We start from the raw sequence: 23,110 nt of genomic DNA on the forward strand, positions 1-23,110 counted from the left end.
TAAAAACTTTTGGCAGAGATAAGAACAGGGGAGGTAATTATTTAGATATATCATATATCTTCTCAAGCCGGAAGACTTTCTATGGGGCCAAATACCTGCAAATAACCTGTGAAAAAGGATTTTATTTTTAGAATAATGATCATAAAATGAATGACAATTCAACTTATACATGTATATCAAAGGATATTTATTTTAGGAAAGATGATGAAACAAGGGGAGATAATTATACCTAACATCAAGAGAGATTAAGGTTAATTAGGAGTACCGGTTGACAGTGTTTGTTGATCAGTACTGGTTGTATACAGTATAACACAGGGTTTATTGACTTACCACTTGTCTATTTTAACAGGACCAAAGAGTAAACTGGATCATTACACCCATTACACAAGGCCTATATCATTGTAGGTATACAAAGGGCTGGAGGTAAGGCCTTCATTAAACTCCACACATATTTAAAAGGATCATATAATTACATGTATGTACAAAAAACACCAATAAACTCATGATCAAGGGTCCAATATACCATAAACATTCCAAACATCAATAATGTATTTTGCTTATTTCTTATGAAACTTATATGATTCAGAGCAAGTCATAATAAAAAAAAAGTAAAAATTGCACCAGTCCAGGAATAAAACATTTACATACCGTGTGTGGTATGTTACCCAGGACAATTTGCTTGTGTGTCTAAGAATTGGCAGAAAATAGTTGTGACATGAAATGCACGTTATTTTTTCTCCCCATGACGTATTGTGTAACAAAAGGCATTTGTTATTCAGCACTAACAATTCGAGATCATAAACCAATCCTTTTAGTCCAGGGGTTTTAAATATAAAGGCATCCGTAATAAATATCATAAACTCCATACCAGTATTAAATAAAGACACCTGGGTGTGTGTATGATGTCTGAAAGATTATTCACTTTCTTCAATTTTTAATTTCGCAAATATCTACTAGATTTATGAATTGATTCATAAACAATTCTGTTAAAAAAATTTAATGGCAGGTTATGTAATTAACAAACACTTGTTTAAATAAAGATTGTATATTTAGATAAACACATAAGCCAACACATTATGTCACAATATATCACATTTTATCTAACTCTGATGTAAGTAGGTGTTTACTATATTAGGACTACCAAATTTTACTCTGTAAAACTGTAAATATGGAAATTTAGGTGAGGGGGAAATTTTGCTGAAAGTCATTCAGTTGCGAAAATTCCCCCCACAGGTATTGTTTTGTACTGTTTATGGTATTTATGGAGCATGTGCGATCGAAAAATTAAATCCACGGAAATAACCACATTTACAGTATATAAGATTTTGATTATTTCTGTAAATATTTTTGTCTCTCTAAATGTCAGGGATAAAAGGTTCTCCAAAATGAGCAAGCGGACATCTAGATTGATATTTTACTATAAGACAGAAAATTTATGAAATATCTCATTATCAACATGGCAACATATAGCAGTGTTACATTTGAATCCTATTGAATTCTCTTACAGATTTAATCAATCTCCTAACTGTTGCTGACTTGGGCTTATGATCAATACATCAATATATAAAAGATGTCTGTTTCCCATGTGTTGATAAGAAAAGTCTGATTCATCTTCGGGAAATATTACAGTAATCTCCTGCTCTTCTAGCCGAGAGAAAAGGCAATAAACTCCTATTTGATACCTAGTCTAATATTGTCAGTCTAAATAGATTGTAGGAATACCACCCTTTACTGACAAATTGATCCTGTGGGAGGGACTATCAGGCCTACAGACATATCCAACATTACCAATATCTTTATTATTTTATTTAAAGGTCAAACAGGAGAGAATAACTTATCATCAAAATGTGTTATAGATTAGCAATAAAAGCAGGAACTGTGACTCTCTGTTAGCTTGGTGAATTGATTATAAGGACAAGATTTTTCTAAAGTTTTTTGATGATGAAATATAAAATAGATTATCACTAGATCTTTATTGCAAATATTTTCTAGAGAAATTTTAATTAATGAAAGATAAAAGAGATTTTTTTTTCATTAAATTCTGCCTCATCAGCTTTAATTTTGTGTGTTCCGTCAGACATCAATTTTAATAGATAACTGACAACCTGACATTTAATTACTTTACTGTAAATGATATACAGTTAGTAACCACATACCTCACAACAACCGCCTTTTGGACATACACAAGATGAAGCATGTATTTAAATTCTAGTTCTAATTTTGATTTAATACACTTGTTTGTGTTTGTTGATGTAAAGACATAAATTACCTCAAAACAAATATATATTTTGCATGCTATATGGACTTTGAATCAATGAATATGTATACAAAGAAAGTATATGTTAACATGATCCAACAGCGTAAATATTTCATCTGACGGCGTCGGTCACTAACCCAATGCTTAATGTTTGGCGCGGTTGTCGCAGTGAAGTTAAGCGTTAAAGGCCTATACTATTATCTATAGTAAACAAAACCGGTATGTAAACGGTCCTGTCTACCTGTACAAACATCTATGCGCATGCCAATATAACTTACCTACATTTATATACTCATAAAAGTCAACAAGGGACTAAAACATTAGCAGCACTTTTGACAGGATATGTGTTGGGCGACAGTTTGAATCAGTTATTAGGGGATGATGTGACTGATATAGGAGACCTATAAAGAGTTTGGTCAATGAACGGGGGAACACCTGGAAGATATATATAATATATATGGTGAACTAGCTATATATATACATGTAAAGTGGTATATCAAATAACGCTTCATCCCTTCCCACAGAAGTCACAGGACTGACCACAATATAAATTATCACTAAAACCATTGAGATAACTCATAAATTATCACTAAAACCATTGAGATAACTCATAAATTATCACTAAAACCATTGAGATAACTCATAAATTATCACTAAAACCATTGAGATAACTCAAATCAAACCTTTGAGTTAAGTCTAATAAAACCAATAGGTTAACTCAAACAAATTTAAGTACTGATATGGAACACTTCAAGGCCATGCACAAATCTAGGTGTTGGTCAAAGCAATGTAAGAGTATCTTACATGATTGATTGTGTCACATGGCATTCATTAAACCAGGTTTTTCTCTACAGAGACAATCATGCTAAGTCATAACAATTGTGGTGTTATCAATAATTTATGTTGCAATAAAGTTATTATACATTTTTTACAATATATATGATATGGTTGTATGACAAGGTAGAAAAAGTCAGATTACGTGACAAATACACTTAGAAACACATGACAACATTCCTAAAGTGAATATTTAGATTTATCCCTTCATAATTAATAAATGTTGTATGTGAATGGCTTCAATTTACATGATAAACTTAGGACACGTTATTGATTTATTGATCACAGCGACATCACTTACAATTCCCGACAGAGTACACTTGTAAATGTTTAAGTCTCTTGTAGTAGTTTTTACCAATTAACAAATAAATCTTGTCACTGGTAACTAGGATGTAAAAATACACAAAGTACAAACACAGCCTTACCTGTCCCTGACAAAAAATGAAATGCTTATACATAAATAAATGTTAAAACCTGGATACCAGTAAGGGAACTCGAGATTTAAATCTACTTGGATGATTTACCTATGTTACATTAAAGTTAGGGCCCACATACTTATGGCCTGGGTTAAGCTGTATAACCGCATTATAAGATTATGTTAACCTAAACAAATGACACTTCTAACAGCAAAATCTTTTTAACATCCTTTTTTTTCTCTCAAATATGAATTAATTACCAATTTCAGATTCAAAAATTAGATAATTTTGCATGCATTTTTTTTTTTTTTTAAGAAATTACTTGTGTACATATAATATTGTGGTTAAGCTTTCTATGCTAAAACAGTATGTTAAAATCCTATTAGTTGTGATTGATCTCTAAGTGGAGGCAGTAATCCCATCACGATTAATATTTACCTCCAAACCTACCTTCTTTATCACAACAGGTGTGTATATTTTCCTATCTTAACTTTTCTTTTTTTTTAACACTAGAATTCTGGTCCAATTTGTGTTCAGGGATTAAATCACTATGGGATATGATGTTGTGTTCAAAGTTTTTGTCTAAGAGTTTCCAAACAAAATCACAAAAGAATGGTGGTTTATGATGCATTATGCATTAGAATGTAGATAAGATTTCAATAGTAGGCAAATTAGTTCTTGTCTTACAACTAGCATCTAAACAAAACAGGCCATTGCATGCAACACATCTGAGTTAATGTTGCACTTACTTGCATTTGAAAACTACCAAAATCACTATGTAGGTTATTAAACATGTTTTCCTTTTTCCTTTAAGTTATACACATTTTTAGTCCCCTACCGGTGAAATCGGGAGGACTATAGGTTTTGCCTGCGTCTGTCCGTCCGGTTAAAGTTTTGGTTTAAGTTTTATAATGGCACACCATTCACTTAATAATGGTATTAGGATGCTGATTCTTTGCATAGAGGTTCTTTGGGTGTGTGACATTACTTTTGTATGGTTAAAACTGAAAAAATTATTTTCATTTTTTTGAAAAATTTTGGCATATTATGAACTTAACTGTTTTTTCTGTATTCTTGAGGTTAAAGTTTTGTAATGGCTAGAGCTCCATTCACTTAATAATGGTATTACTACTATCCTATGCTATGCAGAATCATGGTTATATTTTAATCCAAGGCTGTTTTTACACATTTCACTTTAAATTCACTTTAGATTCTTTTACTCTGTACAGTAGACATACCAAAAGAATACCTGAATATCTTTTAGGGGCAGGAAACATTGTTTATTCAACCCAATAGAGTTGAATTTACACATTGTTTGGAATGAACTTATTTCATAAAATAATCATGTTTCAGTTTTGGCTAAACTTTTTTACTCAAATTTGGCTAAAGTTTTAACTTGGGGGCACCGGTAGGGGACGTGTATTGGTTTAGCAATACTCACAGAATGCTTGTTATATGTGGATTCGGTTGTTTGGTACCCAAGGGCCTCTTTTCCAGTAACTACTTTACTTCTTATTTTACTTACATAGTCATGTGACTATCACAAGGGACAACATTTACTAAGTAAAACTGCCCAGTACACCCCATTACAGCTTTTCATTCCATACATGTATTTTTTCTAGCATCCTTAGAAACCATGTTTCAATATTGGAACTCTTCTGTGTTTTTAGTATCAAAGGCAGCATAGAAATGACCAAACACTGATACACAAATGCAATAGATTGTTATCAATTAGATTAATTATTTGCTGATAATTTCCGAGAGAATAATGTATCATGTAGAGGGTTTTCAATTATTCATACAAGTTGGTACAATCAAAACTGAGTAAAACCACTGTCCTCTGCTCACCGTTGCCATGACAGCCAATCTCAACTATGATCATTAATACACTGATAAAGTGAAGTTGAAGTCTTATGCATAACATACCGTTTTCCATCAAACTACATTCATACCTTGTACTGATTGATTTTGTTCTATATTTCACCAATTTAAACATAATAAGACAAAACAAAAAAACTTAAAACACAAAATACAGCCTCGTAACAGGCAGTGAAGACACAACGCGGGACCTGTAAACAATGTGACGTCATCGGAATGTACAAGTAGCAATTGCAACAATGTACATTTTATATTTAAAATGAAACCCTAATTAGTAAAGGGACTGGACACAAAATTACCCCATATGTGGATTCATCCCCTGATTCTCACATAAATTATAAAAGGTCTAAGTATAACACACAAGGCTGACTACAACATAAGTACAACACATCACACATACAACACATCCCAATAAAACACATCCCAGTAAAACACATCCCAGTAAAACCCGTCCCAGTAAAACACAATCAATTACAACACATAACTCTGCATTGGTTACAATGCAAAACACTCAGAAGTACAACACACAACATGCTTCAGTACAACACATAATTGGTCACATGTATAATACACAACACATCTCAGTATAACACACAACACATCTCAGTATCACACAACACATCTCCGAATAACACACAACACATCTCAGTATAACACACAACACATCTCAGTATAACACACAACACATCTCAGTACAACACACAGCACATCTCAGTATAACACACCACATCTCAGTACAACACACAACACATCTCAGTATCACACACCACATCTCAGTGAAACAAACAACACATCTCAGTATAACACACAATACATCTCAGTATAACACACAACACATCTCAGTATAACACACAACACACCTCAGTATAACACACAACACATCCCAGTACAACACACAACACATCTCAGTACAACACACAACACATCTCAGTACAACACACAACACATCTCAGTATAACACACAACACATCTCAGTACAACACACAACACATCTCAGTACAACACACAACACATCTCAGTATAACACACAACACATCTCAGTACAACACACAACACATCTCAGTACAACACACAACACATCTCAGTACAACACACAACACATCTCAGTACAACACACAACACATCCCAGTATAACACACAACACATTCCAGTATAACACACAACACATCTCAGTATAACACACAACACATCTCAGGACAACACACAACACATCTCAGTATAACACACAACACATCCCAGTACAACACACAGGGTACATATAGCTGGACTTACATTTTTATCCTCTTTAGTTTCAGTGACAGGGTCTGGTTCAGTTTTCTCCTCTATGAAAGCATCTAGTTCCTTATCAAGGTCATCCTCCTCATCAGCGTACAACCGCTGCTGTTCACCTGAACTCATTTTGACAGTATGTCTGAAAATAAAAAACAACAAGTATAAGTTTGAATAATAAAAAAATACTTGCTATCAAATAACTGAGCTGACTTTGTATTTTTTTAGCTAAATTTGCTTTGACACAACATGTTTTCTTTACCATTATTTAAATCTAATAACTTAAGAATACAAATTGATATCATTTAACTCTGCAATCCTAATTACCATTTTTCAGGTCTAAATCCATTTTCAATCAGTCACACTCTGTGTACAGGTTTGAATTCAAATTGTCATATAACCTAGTTCCTTCTTGTCTTGCCTAAAAATAAACACTCGCAGAAGTCGTATTATAAGGTCATAATTCAACTGTGTATAATACACAATAGTATAGTATATATAGGGGTATATATATATACATGTATGTGTATTCTCAGTACAATGGCAAGTCCGCTATACATAAATACACAACTGAATTATAAATCTGACAACACACTGTGAAACGTTTGCCAAACACCTCTGACCACCATTAATTACTATGTCATTCTCAATAAAAACCCTCTGACATTTCTGGTTATAATTAATTCACATCCCATTATACAGGGAGGAAAAAAACCTGACAAGGCAATAAACACATACCAGCCACCCCTAACCTACCTGTAGCTATATTACCATGGTTCGTCTTCAGTACGTAGACAGAGTCAGTAAATTATTTAAATTTGTTGGTGTCTTGATCACACTTTATGCCTAAAGTTTGGTGTATACTAGTACAATTTCTGTGTTCACTATGGTCAAATGAGCACTTGTCAAAAATAGTAGTAGTGTTTGGTGTTGGATACATCAAAATATCTCACTTGGTTTAGATTCCTCCTTCTAATGGGCAAGAATGGCTAACATTTCCATAAATGACAATTTCATCGTATTGACTATTGGACACACAGGAAACTTCCTCGGGAAAAGAACCAAGTTTATCAGTGTTACTGGTATAATGATATACCTGTCCTAGGACAATTACACAAGATCAGATATGATTTACCTGAACCCTCTCCACGGAGACCATCAAAGAGTATTACTGGCCTATATGATATATTGATTTTCCGTATGGCTGGACTTATGAGTTTGATGAGGATGAGCCCCAGGGTTGTTTTTCAATTGATTATTTATAGTGTTTACCTGCTGTTTCCATCATATAGACAGTTCCTGACCAGGTGGTCGGCCTGGGAGGCTGACGTTCAAACACCCTCTAAAAATAACACTTAAAGCCTATAGTTGTCAAGTCGATCATCATAGAAACCATCACTTCATTACTAATGTATATCTACATCAATATTAAATTTGATGAATCTGATGAAAATTATCTAATACATCGCAACCGTATTTCAAACGAGAAAAGTTTTAAAAAAAAACATCATTAGCGAAGTATTATAATTCAATGAACAATATGTTTTCTGCAATAGAAAAAAAATCATGTATTATTAAAAATAATTACATTAGAAATTCTTCACCGTTTTGGGTTTGTAATTGAATTTTCTTTTTAAGCTGGACTTTCTTCAGCATAACAATACAAAACAATTAAAACTGTTTTAAGGAGTTCAGCAAACACAGTATTTTGAATAGTAATTGATGCGATGGTATTTTTTTTCTCTATTCCACAATGACAATACTTCCCCAAAATGGCCCAAACACATAAAAGAATCACTGATAATTTCCTCTCTTCTACACAAAATTGTCTGGTTTTTATTTAGTATATAATGATGGACAAAAATTTATTACTGGTATATTGGCTTGAAACAAACAAACATGAAAAATTGGCTGATATCTGAATTGTTGTCCAGTGTCTGTTATTGTATAGCCAAAAAACAGGAAAATCGTTTATTTCACTATTTACCATATTCGGTTATGTGGCCTTTGTCAAGCGTAAAACCTTCCCTGGATAAGGTTCCTTCCAATAACACCTAAACCTACTATTGACACACTGGACTTTATGCCATTTATCATTCAACATCATCCCTTGTAATCCTACTTTATGATAATTCCCATCACTTTACTATACTATAGTCATTGGGAGGAAATCATTATTGATGGACAGCTTACACATGTTTACATCAAACAAAATAAGCCATCAATACTGTTGGATGTTTGGACTGAGGACAAAACAAGTCATTCAATTATCTAACAATGACTGTGAGTCGTAAAATCTCTATGTACATGTAATTTTGTCCTTCTTGATATAATGATCCTTTCCTGAATGATCATAATAATTACCTGGATAAGCACTATAAACACAAATATAGTGTGTTGGGTATTGAGAGAAAATATAAAAAAAATAAACCCAAATCACGTTTAACGTCCTATTAACAGCCAGGGTCATTTAAGGATGTGTCAGGTTTTGGAGGTGGAGGAAAGCTGGAGTACCCAGAGAAAAAACACCAGCATATATATGGTCAGTACCAGGCAGCGTACTGTCCCACGTTTAACTGACATGGGTGCTGGTTTAGAACTGTACTAAGTCCATTTCTCAAAAAGTTGACAAAACTTATGAACTTATGATGCCTTCTGGTGTGGGACTATTTAACTCAGATAGATGTCTGGTGTGGGACTATAACTCAGATAGATGTCTGGTGTGGGACTATAACTCAGATAGATGTCTGGTGTGGGACTATAACTCAGATAGATGTCTGGTATGGACAATAACTCAGATAGATGTCTGGTGTGGGACTATAACTCATATAGATGTCTGGTGTGGGACTATAACTCAGACAGATATCTGGTGTGGGACTATAACTCAGATAGATGTCTGGTGTGGGACTATAACTCACACAGATATCTGGTGTGGGACTATAACTCAGATAAATGTCTGATGTGGGACTATAACTCACACAGATATCTGGTGTGGGACTATAACTCACACAGATGTCTGGTGTGGGACTATAACTCAGATAGATATCTGGTGTGGACTATAACTCAGATAGATGTCTGGTGTGGGACTATAACTCAGATAGATGTCTGGTGTGGGATTATAACTCAGATAGATGTCTGGTGTGGGACTATAACTCAGATAGATGTCTGGTGTGGGACTATAACTCAGATAGATGTCTGGTGTGGGACTATAACTCAGACAGATGTCTGGTGTGGACTATAACTCAGATAGATGTCTGGTGTGGACTATAACTCACACAGATATCTGGTGTGGGACTATAACTCGGATAGATGTCTGGTGTGGGACTATAACTCAGATAGATATCTGGTGTGGACTATAACTCAGATAGATGTCTGGTGTGGGACTATAACTCAGATAGATGTCTGGTGTGGGACTATAACTCAGATAGATGTCTGGTGTGGGACTATAACTCAGATAGATGTCTGGTGTGGGACTATAACTCAGATAGATGTCTGGTGTGGGACTATAACTCAGACAGATGTCTGGTGTGGGACTATAACTCAGATAGATGTCTGGTGTGGACTATAACTCACACAGATATCTGGTGTGGGACTATAACTCGGATAGATGTCTGGTGTGGGACTATAACTCAGATAGATATCTGGTGTGGACTATAACTCACACAGATATCTGGTGTGGGACTATAACTCGGATAGATGTCTGGTGTGGGACTATAACTCAGATAGATATCTGGTGTGGACTATAACTCACACAGATATCTGGTGTGGGACTATAACTCAGATAGATGTCTGGTGTGGGACTATAACTCAGATAGATATCTGGTGTGGACTATAACTCAGATAGATGTCTGGTGTGGGACTATAACTCAGACAGATGTCTGGTGTGGACTATAACTCAGATAGATGTCTGGTGTGGACTATAACTCACACAGATATCTGGTGTGGGACTATAACTCGGATAGATGTCTGGTGTGGGACTATAACTCAGATAGATATCTGGTGTGGACTATAACTCACACAGATATCTGGTGTGGGACTATAACTCGGATAGATGTCTGGTGTGGGACTATAACTCAGATAGATATCTGGTGTGGACTATAACTCACACAGATATCTGGTGTGGGACTATAACTCAGATAGATGTCTGGTGTGGGACTATAACTCAGATAGATATCTGGTGTGGACTATAACTCAGATAGGACTATAACTCAGATAGATGTCTGGTGTGGGACTATAACTCAGATAGATGTCTGGTGTGGGACTATAACTCAGATAGATATCTGGTGTGGGACTATAACTCAGATAGATGTCTGGTGTGGAACTATAACTCAGATAGATATCTGGTGTGGGACTATAACTCAGATAGATGTCTGGTGTGGGACTATAACTCAGATAGATATCTGGTGTGGGACTATAACTCAGATAGATGTCTGGTGTGGGACTATAACTCAGATAGATGTCTGGTGTCGGACTATAACTCAGATAGATATCTGGTGTGGGACTATAACTCAGATAGATGTCTGGTGTGGGACTATAACTCAGATAGGTGTCTGGTGTGGGACTATATACTCAGATAGATGTCTGGTGTGGGACTATAACTCAGATAGATGTCTGGTGTGGGCTCAAATAAAAGTCTTCAATGTCTTGTATTATCTCAACACCATATGGGATTCGAAATTGAATTGATTATAAATGTGACTGAAGTTCAGTATTTCATTGTTTTTTTTAGGTTATAACACAAAAGTTCAGTACTTCGTAGTCCAATAAGACACATATAATATTATTGTACATGGGATTTCAATAGATGTCTGGTGTGGGACTATAACTCAGATAGATGTCTGGTGTCGGACTATAACTCAGATAGATATCTGGTGTGGGACTATAACTCAGATAGATGTCTGGTGTGGGACTATAACTCAGATAGGTGTCTGGTGTGGGACTATATACTCAGATAGATGTCTGGTGTGGGACTATAACTCAGATAGATGTCTGGTGTGGGCTCAATAAAAGTCTCCAATGTCTTGTATTATCTCAACACCATATGGGATTCGAAATTGAATTGATTATAAATGTGACTGAAGTTCAGTATTTCATTGTTTTTTTTAGGTTATAACACAAAAGTTCAGTACTTCGTAGTCCAATAAGACACATATAATATTATTGTACATGGGATTTCAGAACCAGGTAAAACATGGAGATTGGTTTTAATACTTTTTAAAACTAAAATACCTTAATATCACATATTGACTGACATAACAAGTCTTTTAAAAATAATGTACTATTATAATTATCAAAACATCAAATATTTGATCAAATTGGTTTTAGATACAAATTGTTGCACATTGTGCACATAACTGTTCAGACTACTAGATAGAGATACAATTACATCAGACAGTTAAAGGGCAGCTAACATTTTAATACACATGCCAACAGTATATATTTAATGTGAAATGTATGGCAAACATACAAATCACCAAATTGTCTGATATGCAAAATTGACAGAACCTAGCTAGGTGTACATAAAACAAGGTTTGTTCTGTGTATGGATATGTGCTATTTCCACACTTTTAATCATGATAAAACTAGCAAGATGAGCTACCAGGGTATGAACCAGATTCACACTACTTTAGTTTAATTGTATTTAAATTAAATGTTAATTTCTTACTTGAGGGAATCACCATCTACATGAAATTGGAAAATCAACAAGGTCGCTTGTTTGAGCCCTGCAAAAGCAGAGTATTTTTCATTACTCCTTCCTATTACACTATAGTACTCAATAAATTCATCAATTAACTACTGAACTTTTTCAAATGATTAACATCAACATATCATTAAGAAAATATGAAGAAAAGGAATTATCGTATAAAAGATGTTGACTTGTTTTAATAGCAATATGGGAATAGTGTTAAAATTACAATTAGTAGACCTACAACTTATAACTATTACCATTCATTTGATTCAACCTCTGTACTGTATACATGTACTATTACAGTTGGGAAATGTGTTGATTACATTGTGGTATTTAATCTTTACTGTAGTACACACACCATACTGTTATGTAAACATTAAGATACATGTTTAAAAATACTGTTTGTCATTCATTTTTTGTATTTTTGTTGATTTAATAATACAATGAAACTTCCGCATGTTACAGAAGAAACTGATTCTGTGATTAGATATGTGAAACCTTAAATTACTGTACCTATTGAATAATTATTTAATCTTAATTGGTACAGATGAAATGGTTTCAAAAATATTGTTTATAAAAACATGGTGCAAATGTGCCACTTTGTGTTGTGTCATAACTGTTTTAATGTTGAAACGGTACATAGGAAAAATAGGTCACAAGGTCCACTTGTGTCAATAAATGGTGTTGCAAGCAAGACTCGGTTTTCGGGTTACAGTAGGCCCACTTCTAGCTGCGATAACGTAGCTCTGGACGACGGACGGACAATTTTTGACAGATGGTCGTCGTCAGAGCTACGATTCCCTCCCATTGCTCGTAATGTAGCAAAACAGTGAACCTCGAAAATGCTACAAATAGCGGATATCGTTTAACTTTGGAGTAATAGTTCGTATAATTAAACATTTCTTATTCAATTTTGCAATGTATTAGCCTACCGTCTAATCCAGAAATCTTTAATTCGCATATTCTGATATCATACTGCTCGGAGTTGTCTCCGTGATCCGCCATGATACTTCTCGAAGAACTCTCGCGAGGATTCTAACCCAAATATGGAACCCGTGATCCATATATGGATGAAGCTACTACGATAAATAAATACATAATCAGAGATATTTAACCACTCTTTTGTAACTCTTGTGAAGAAAGCGAATCTTACTTTGCGTAATTAAATAATTTCAGAATGAATTGACCTTCCTTACCGAGATATATTACGCCGAATCTGTTTTTCTGTTGAAATCTCGCGGGAAACCTCATTAGCATCAATTTATTTTGATTTCCTTATAAGGAAATTGATCTTTACACTTGTATCAAAGATGGCGGTATGTTTGAACTGATATCTCCGTGTGTCTTGCTCGTTTTGGATTTTACTATTTATTGTCAAACATTTGAAGTAATGTGCAGGTTTGTTGCTTGAATATTCATAATAGATACCAGAATCATCAATTTACATGTTTTTTTTTTATCCGAGAAAAATGTTACCACTGCTAATACTGCCCGATGTGAATCACATCGGGGCTTGCTACACTATCGGCAATGGGAGGGACTTCATACCCTGCCGGAGAGCAGTGTAGGCAGGGTATGAATATTCGTTCTAGCCCACTTCGTACATGTGAAACAGTATTTTTTTCAGTGGGTAAATCAGCAACGTACGTGTAACGCTGAATTTAGTTCACAAAAAAGGCTTACTAAGGCATCAGTAAAACGACTAGGTGCTGTGCAATATTCCTTTATCTCACAACAAGTATATGACCATATTTCGTCCAACGTGACAGGTGGCTGGTAAACTTGTGGTTTCTTGTCTTTGGGCATCGATAGCAACCACAGTTTGTCGTTCTGTAATGTTTTCATTTAATAGTATTGATATTACATACTTAAAACCTACACTTATCTTTACCTGCTGGTATATGTCACGAATACATCTGGACCTTCAACGGGTTAGGCTCGTGTAAAATCCTCTTGGTCCCTTACTTTGCACTGTTTTGGTTTGGTGCCTTGGTAATGTTGCGGTCGCAAAATCTAGAGCCGCATTTACGCATTCATAAATAACTAGCAAACATGCTGTGACATTATATTTGTTTGTAAAATAGAAATAGCTAATGTAATACTTGTTTAAAAGTGAATTTTATAATATGTTTCGACTTATTTGTTTTAGCTTAAATTTTCGAATCTACAGCAGGTTCTTTTGCTAGCTCCAAATGCGTTCCGGAAGTTGACGTGGAAAAATGGCGATCCCCAGTGTTGTAGCGCTTGTTGCCGGTGTTTTTGTGATATTTGTTGGTTGCATTTATGCAAATGATGAGCCACAATGTCATTCGTTTGCCGGAGGCAGCGTTTATCCCCAGGAAACTAAACGTACAAGTGGACATGCCATTCAGTGGAGCCAAGCTGTCAGTAAGTAAAAGCATGCCGAACAACACGCACCCAAACTGCCACAAGCCAAGGTAACACAGATACTTGTTTTGAACTGATGCTGAACCATCGAGTTGATTTTTTATCTCAATTTTTGGAGGAAAGCAAATACATGATTAGAAATCATGAGGCAATAAAATGTCACATAGCAGAATAAAATTTGAAAACACACTGAGCACAGTAACGATCAATTGTACAAATTGATAAACCATAATTGTCATTACATTAATATTGTTATTCAATGGACAGCCATAGTAAAAGCACATACAGGTAAGTGAATCTATTTTTAGAATATGTTCACATGCATTTTTCTGACAGAAGATTTTTTTTGTAATCTATAGAAATGGTTTATCAATTTGTGTCAAAAGCAGACGACATATTTTTTTTATCTTTTTATTTTTTTTATTAAATATGTAGTTAATGATATGAATACCTTAGCAAGTAAATGAGAAAATGCCATTTTGAACACATTTATGTGTCCGAGTTTAAGAATTTTTCTTCTCTGTAATGACAGGAGTTCAAGCATATCTTTGCAAATCCTAAGATGTTCCCAACCTAGCTGTTCACATAATAACAGATACCAGTTAGTCGAGTAGATACAACATTGATGTATATGCTTCCAAAATGTTCATTTTCAGTTTCTAAACCTGCTCCAGACTGGAATGGGACAGCTGTCATAAAAGGAGAATTCAAGGATGTCAAACTGTCCGACTACAAAGGGAAATATATTGTCTTCTTTTTCTATCCACTTGACTTGTAAGTATGCATGAGGAACTCATTTCCAATTATATTCCAGCAGGAATACAGGGCTCAAAGTGGATATTATTACCAGGTGGCCTATTTGGCTATCAAGTCATACAATCTAGATGACAATTGGAAAAGTTAGTCGCCTGGCCAAGTTAATTGTCTTACCATTAAAAAAAATCTTTTAATTGTTTAGATCAGTAAAACATCTCTCTGTAACTTTTTCAACTGTGAACATCATTTAGCATTGAGTGCAACCTTTGAAAGATTAACCAAATAGCAAATTAACACAATTTTTTTAGTGGCCATGCAGGCGCCCTTTAGGTCAATAACTGGCCATGGTCGCCCAATGGTGAATTAAGGTGCCATGTCCACTAAAATAGGTGCCACTTCATGGCTCGACATTAACTTTTTTTCTGCACTTGTGCCTTTGGACAAGTAACATTTATATTCACTTGTCCGAATGGAATTATCACTTGTCCCACTTGAAAATTTTCAATTAAGTTAAATGATGTTTTACAATGTCTGTGTGTCGTGCAGTAAAATGATAACATTGCAATGACAACTATATTACTGATATTTATTGGTGTTTTGTCCAAGTTACATAATGAAGGGAAAAAAATTCTACTGACTGCCTATTTTCAATTTACAGAAACTAAACTAGTCTTATAAGAATAGAAATAAACTGACTAAAACATGAACATAATTGTTGAAATGCAATAGTGCATAAATATCTTAAATACTATATTTGCTAAATCTTGCAATAAATAGCAAGCCTGCATCAGTTGCCACTTTAGTCCTTCAAATTAACTTGCAATTTCCTTGTATGCTTTTATTCATATTCCTTTTTTTTCCAATATGCATATTCAATTCAAAGACACCAATGGGACTGATTGAATATTTTTGAAAAACACAGAAAGTTTAGTTATCATCTGCATAGTGTTCTGAATTAAACTATTTCCGTTATGAACAAGTCATTTCCAATGTACACTATCCATGTTTTCGTTTCTTTTTTATCATAGGTATAAGGTGAAGTCTTGTGAATGTTGATTTCAGAATATAAATAAACAACATGAAGACAATATTTGTTACTTGTCCCCTCGGACAAGTGTATGATACTTTCACTTGTCCGACAGCAATTTAGTCTGGTACCGGACAAGCCGACAAGCCTTAATGTCGACCCTTGCACTAAGAGCCCTGAAATATTCTGCTGTTTTTTTGTGGGTTTTTTTTGTGTTTTTCTTTTTTTTTAATTTAGTTCGATCATGTGAAGTACCATTGATATTACTTTTAAGTCAATGTTGAAAATTGAGTGATAATGCTGCTGTAATTTTGAAATTGATTTTGGGTTTTGTAGACAGCTTCAGTAAATGATGTACATTAATTTATGAAACATTTTTCAATCAGAATTATTGTCTGTTTTTTACATGTCTTTTGACTGGATTAAATCAAGGAGGCAAGTTTGATTATTTTTCACACTTTTGTTATACATATATTTTTCTTGTCTAAACACTGGACTACTGTGTAGCCTAATACAATATTTATTTGATTTTCAGCACATTTGTATGTCCTACAGAAATCATTGCATTTAGTGACAGAGCGAGTGAATTCCATGACATTAACACAGAGGTCATTGCTTGCTCTGTTGACTCTCAGTTTACCCATCTGGCCTGGTAAGTAGACTATCACCAAAAAGTTCACTGAAATGTTGACTTTTAACTGGTGTTGGGACAATTATCGATCAGTTTGCATTCATAACTAATTATAATTTCTAACATTGATTACCAGTATTATTGGTTATTCAAGGTTCTGAAGACACTCCACTGTCATCTGAGGATGCTGACTACAAAGATAAAATAACTATCACTTGTACATTAAACTTTCACTGACTGAAGCATATCAATGGCATATGAATTGTAAATCAAACATAATGATTGTAACGAAAAACGTCTTTGATTACCAATTATACTGGTATGTTTTTTAGCAACTGCCAATGTCTCATCTGCATTGGTTTTAGAATAATTCAAATTGCAGAAAAGATTGCCATAAATTAAGTAATATGAGTTTGATGTCTACTTAGAAGCAATTTGTGACATCACTGGAATATGTTTACAATATATATCAATGATCTTCCACCAATCTTATTAGAAATATATTTTCAGGATGAATACACCAAGAGATAAGGGTGGACTTGGACCGATTAAGATCCCCCTCCTGTCTGATATCACTCATGAGATCTCAAAGGCATATGGTGTTTATCTGGAGGACCTTGGTCACAGTCTCAGGTAAGAATAAGAAATAACATGCTGTAGGGATATTTGATCTTTTTTACAGTTTATTACGACTGAATGGTTATGTTGTATCACCATATAAAACATATTTGAGGTCCTTTTCGAAAATGCAAAAAGGGAAATGATACAAGGAATTTTTGTTTCATATTTTACAAACCATAGTAAACAGAACATTAGCCTATCAGAGCCTTTGTTATGAAAAACAAATTAATTTGAAGGATTAAAATTTGTTTTTTGTATTGATCCATTTCAACTGTGTTGTTACTTAATTGTCAATATGACATTAACTATAGAAATAAACAATGCTCATTTCTTTTATTGTTTATCTTATTTTTAGGGGTTTGTTTATCATTGATGATAAGGGTACCCTTCGTCAGATAACAATGAATGACTTACCAGTAGGCCGTGATGTAGATGAAACACTCCGACTAGTTCAAGCCTTTCAGTACACAGACAAGCATGGAGAGGTTTGTCCCGCTGGCTGGAAACCTGGCAAAGACACTGTAAGTTTGTCCTTACTGAAGGTTATTGTGTTGTTCTGCATACTTTCTCCGTTATGATAAGCCAGTAAAGTCAGAAAGTTAGTTTATGAGGCAGTGGCAACTAGACTGTTTGTAAAGGTGATGTGGGGACAAAATCTTGTAATGTTCAGTATCTCCAACAAAAATATTGCGTAATTGGCTTGGTAAGTTTTTACATTGAAGAAAGTTACAAATGTCTGGGACTCAGTGTATTGATTCCATATTTCATACACTGATAATATTGTTTAATCAGTATACTGGCTAAATGAAAAATGTAGTTAATAATTGAAATATTTATGTACAACAAATGGTTTTAAAATGACATTATCATCTGTTATTAAGTAAAGTGCATTGTAGCTACAGAACTGTCCAGCTATGTGTTTTTACTGTGAGGATATGGAAACATTGAATTAATTGTAGTTTTAGTTGTCTGCAGCATATATTTATAACTGAGAAATCCTTTTTTTGTTTTTTATTTCCAGATCATTCCCGACCCCAAGCAGTCTCAAAAATACTTCAGCAAACAGAAACCTTAGGATGTAACATTTAACTATAATCCCCATGAAATGCTATCTCTATCCCACTGTTATTTTTACCACTATTTTCATCCAATTTACATTTAAATGTCTTGGGGGTTTGGTTGAGTCTCAAACTTAAATCAGTTATACCTAAAGTAACCTATAGCTGCTGTAAAATTCAAATTTAAAAAAAATTGTAGGCTTCATTTTGGAAATTAATTAATTATTAATTACTCCGTAATTAAATTCCCAAGACATTTACCTAATTACTGTTCAAGCTATCTGGAGTAGATCTGTTAAGAAATTTAGATACAATACCTCCTATGTTAAACTTTGTTTATCACTCTAAAAAAGAAAATTCATAGCAATTTTTTTTAATTTTTTTTTTGAAAATGGCGATTTCAGAAAATCAATTTGTAAGATTGTCTTATTCAACTTTGAATATCAGTAACAATGTTTTGCAAATGTCAGTACAACTGTATTTGTGAAAGATGGTATTGACATATGGTTTTGTTATTTATTTTTGAACAGCATGCATGTTTTGATTACTTAATGATTTTTAAGCATTCCCTAAAATGTATGTGCTGTAAATCTGTTACCAGGGGCATGTTTGTAGAAAACCTATCATATATGTATGTGTATCATATGCATGTTTTGATCAGTAATAAAATATGTCTTTTTTCCACTAGACTTTTATCGATTTCTGTTGTGCCGTACTTGTGAAGGGATTGAAGAGAATTTCATATGATAGGAAATTGTTTTTAGTCGGAAGTCTATTTTTCTGTTTGTAATACTTACCAATAGGATTAAGTACTAGATAATCTTAAGGAAATCCACATTATGCTCATTATGAATATTACATTTTCTCCATTTAATTGTTATATTAGAATTTAAACCTGGTTGTGGGATATAGTTTCCTCTTATTTTCTCTAGTGGTGTTTAATGATTTCTATAATTTCCATTCTATGTAATTGATATTCAGATTTGTTTGCTTGGTGTGCTACAAATGCCAGACTTTTCTCCAAGTTTCCTACTTTGTTTTCAAGCCAGATGACCTCATTAGTATGTTTGAATCATGACAAATCTTCATAGACCTCCATATCTATAATAAAAACCACCCTATCCAGTGTCCCTAAATAGTACTAGATAGGGGGAGTCACTCTGAAAAGTGCTTGGGGGCATATGTAGACATTTTTATTAGGGACCATTTATTACATGGATTTTTCACTTTTTTGTTAGTCATGAATAGAAACAAATAGTGAAACATTGGGTATAAGATATACACTACTCCAACAATGTTTGTGATTTATATGCAAATGTAAAAAAAAAATGTACATGACAAAATGACAAATGCTTATTGCTGTTGATAAACCAGCCAACTATCATCCACTTAAATCATAGCAGTATGATTTACACAAGAAGTGGAAGACATGTGTGAAATTTTTTCCTGTTATACATTTTGCTGTTTATAAGATTTTCCTCCTGTCACTATCGGATAACATAATGAAAAGGTGCTACTGTATTGTTTGGTGATCCCACCTGTGTGTTAAGTTTGAATATTGTTGTACTAACTCAGCTATGACTAGAATAACAGTAATATAATTAGAAGCTTCAGTATTACTTGTGGTGTAGTATACTGTCCATAAAAAAAGTGTAATAATTTCCCTTCACAAACAGTCATTACCTCAATGTGAGTCAGTATACTTAGTCAAGAACACTTCTCTCAGACAGAGTGATTTCCCTTGTCTTGTTGTAATTAACAGAACAAGTATATTAGTCATAAAGACCGACTATGACGTCCTCGGAGCCCATCGACTGTCAATCTACTGCTATACCATCTGACAGAGTAAAGTGAAGGGGAGTAACTCTGATAAATCAGAATGGTATTGCAGTGATTACTCTATCAACATGTAATAGTATACCTTTCTAGCCGAGTCATTCCAGGAAAAAGTTTAACTTGTTGACTCTTTAAGTCGTTGACTCATTTCTCTTCTGAAATGGACACGCTATCTTTGTTGACAGCCTATACTGGTACATAGTTTTACCTGTTACAGATTTTAGTGCTTTTTTTGTCAGATTTATATGAATAAATGTAAAATCTCAATGTATGTAGACATTATTTTTGATGGGTTCTGTGTTTTGGTTATTTGCAGAAATAGATTAAAAATCAAGTATATAACAAAGAGTTCAAATTTTTTCATGAAAATAACATGTTTTTTGTTTCAAATGTTAAATTTTTGAAGCATTATTAGTTCTGAAAAAGTAAAATGACATATATATTTTTTTATTGTATAATGAAGTCAAATCTTCCTCTCCATTGCATATGTTGCATAGACTTTAACAAAGTGGTTAACAAACAATTTATAGAGGATCAACAATACATCACTACCCACCAACTTCTTTGTATCCTATTTGCCTTGAATAGAAACTAAAGAAAACTTGATCACAACAACATTTAACTTGGAAATGCAGAAAATGTTTGTCTCTAATTTTACCAAAAGTGGAATAAACTATTTGTATCTAGTCAGGGATGCAGCATACATAAGGATCACATTGAAAACAAAGGATATCAAGTGAAATATTATCATGTGAGGAGGCAATACTCTTGTTATTTTGTTGACAGGGTAAACATATACTATAATTTCCTGTATATAGACTGCTCATAGGTATAACAAATTGGAGCATTTTGATAAAGATAACCTTCAATGGCAGATATCCACAGGTAATACACTCAATTTATTCATACAAAAGTGATATCATTTGTGTCAAAATTACTTACATTGATAACAGGTATGTTACATTGTAACATATTGTAACAATGGTAGTAATCTACGTATATATCATCTGAGAATAAGATAGATAAAAATGTGAAATACTGTTATGTTTACATGGATCTAGCATTCATGTGCAAAGTAGGGAATAAAACAAAAAACATTTAGTCTGTATATGTACACATCTTAGGAAGCATAGATAGACTGCTGCTTCACGAGATTAATTCCAAAAAGCATCTTAAAATGTGAAAAATCCTATATCCCACGGAGTGAACACAGGAAATCATGGAAAACTTGTAGGTGTTACCAGATTCTGTTAAGTTTATATTAGAAATCGGCTCCCAGACTGGATATAACTACAGGATCAATAAAGTAAACATTCCAAACATTCAACACCATATTGGATTTTTGTCAGTAATCAACAGTACTTCAGACATGTGATCAACGGGTTGACACCCTTACAGAGGAATCGTGTTTGAATCATTTTTTCTTTTCTTTTTTTTTTTCATTCTTGTTAAGGTAGTTGCTTGTAATATAGATTCATTGTGTATTCATGTATTTTGTCTAGAGTGAGAAAGTTGTGTAAGTTTACTGCTGAAGACCAAAGTGTTGATAAAATAATATTTCATTTCATCATTTCATATTAGAAAGAATGTGTTCTGTACAAGTGCTTTTTGAAATAAAAGGGTCATCATTCATTTGGTTGTTGGACTCAAAGTTCTTTGTGTATGCAGCTGTATTCTACAGCATCAGAGGAAACTACTGTACATTATATTTCATTCTTAGTGTAAATACATATATAACTACTTGTCACTGAAACTTCTACATTACTTTTTTGGACAGGCACATTCCTAAGCAGTTTTATGCTAGAACATTTAAGTTTTCTTCAAAAGATTTCCTTCACAATGGATCTCTGCAGTGTTCTTCCATTTAGAATTTCATCAAAACAAATGCAATGAAAGTTATTTACTTAAAAAAGTGTCAGTTAAGAAACGTATTGTACTGCACATATTCATGAAGTACATGTACATTGATGCTGCTTTACATTTATATATATTTGCCTATTGGGATAAAGAACAGTCACACACTTATTTTAATTTTGGTATAATTTACTTAATACTTACAAAAGAAACTGAAGCTGAAAGGATAAGATAGACCATAGAAAAGTAGGCCAGCTGCAAGACCACGGAATTTTAGGTCGGACAGAGCACAGCAAAGAGATGTAAGGAAGGTCAAGTATGTCAAAAGACCACAGTAACAAGATATATGTAATAAGGTCATGGAGACCACAGTAACAAGATATATATAATAAGGTCATAGAGACCACAGTAACAAGATATATGTAATAAGGTCATGGAGACCACAGTAACAAGATATATGTAATAAGGTCATGGAGATCACAGTAACAAGATATATGTAATAAGGTCATGGAGATCACAGTAACAAGATATATGTAATAAGGTCATGGAGATCACAGTAACAAGATATATGTAATAAGGTCATGGAGACCGCAGTA

General features: G+C 33.8%; 2 protein-coding genes across 4 annotated transcripts in view; one reads left to right on the forward strand and one right to left on the reverse strand.

The window, feature by feature from the left end:
* LOC117327480 (coiled-coil domain-containing protein 181-like) overlaps positions 1 to 14,363 on the reverse strand; it is a 29,154-nt gene extending 14,791 nt beyond the window's left edge. For 2 of the 3 annotated variants that reach the window (XM_033884489.1, XM_033884487.1), the window contains exons 1-2: positions 14,235 to 14,363; positions 6,658 to 6,796 (exon numbers count right to left, since the gene is read on the reverse strand). In XM_033884489.1, coding sequence (XP_033740380.1) covers positions 6,658 to 6,783 — 126 coding nt within the window. In that variant the 5' untranslated portion in view covers positions 6,784 to 6,796; positions 14,235 to 14,363. Of the gene's footprint in view, positions 1 to 6,657; positions 6,797 to 12,319; positions 12,378 to 14,234 lie in introns of all 3 variants that reach the window. The other variant, XM_033884488.1, reaches the window with a different exon arrangement.
* A 164-nt stretch (positions 14,364 to 14,527) lies between these two features.
* Positions 14,528 to 22,292, forward strand: LOC117327481 (peroxiredoxin-2-like). The gene is made up of 6 exons (XM_033884490.1): positions 14,528 to 14,731; positions 15,388 to 15,505; positions 17,050 to 17,166; positions 17,656 to 17,778; positions 18,122 to 18,287; positions 18,788 to 22,292. Exons 1-6 carry the CDS (start codon positions 14,563 to 14,565, stop codon positions 18,839 to 18,841), a joined length of 747 nt encoding a protein of 248 aa, XP_033740381.1. The 5' UTR covers positions 14,528 to 14,562; the 3' UTR covers positions 18,842 to 22,292.
* The last annotated feature ends 818 nt before the right edge of the window (positions 22,293 to 23,110 follow it).

Source organism: Pecten maximus, chromosome 5, assembly GCF_902652985.1.
Source record: "Pecten maximus chromosome 5, xPecMax1.1, whole genome shotgun sequence".
NCBI lineage: Eukaryota > Metazoa > Mollusca > Bivalvia > Pectinida > Pectinidae > Pecten > Pecten maximus.

Excerpts from the sequence above, each read along its gene's own strand:
- LOC117327481 (XM_033884490.1), top strand. The coding sequence starts at position 14,563 with ATGGCGATCCCCAGTGTTGTAGCGCTTGTTGCCGGTGTTTTTGTGATA. Across the intron at positions 17,167-17,655 it reads CAGTTTACCCATCTGGCCTG|GATGAATACACCAAGAGATA; the intron begins GTAAGTAGACTA and ends ATATATTTTCAG. Across the intron at positions 17,779-18,121 it reads GACCTTGGTCACAGTCTCAG|GGGTTTGTTTATCATTGATG; the intron begins GTAAGAATAAGA and ends TCTTATTTTTAG.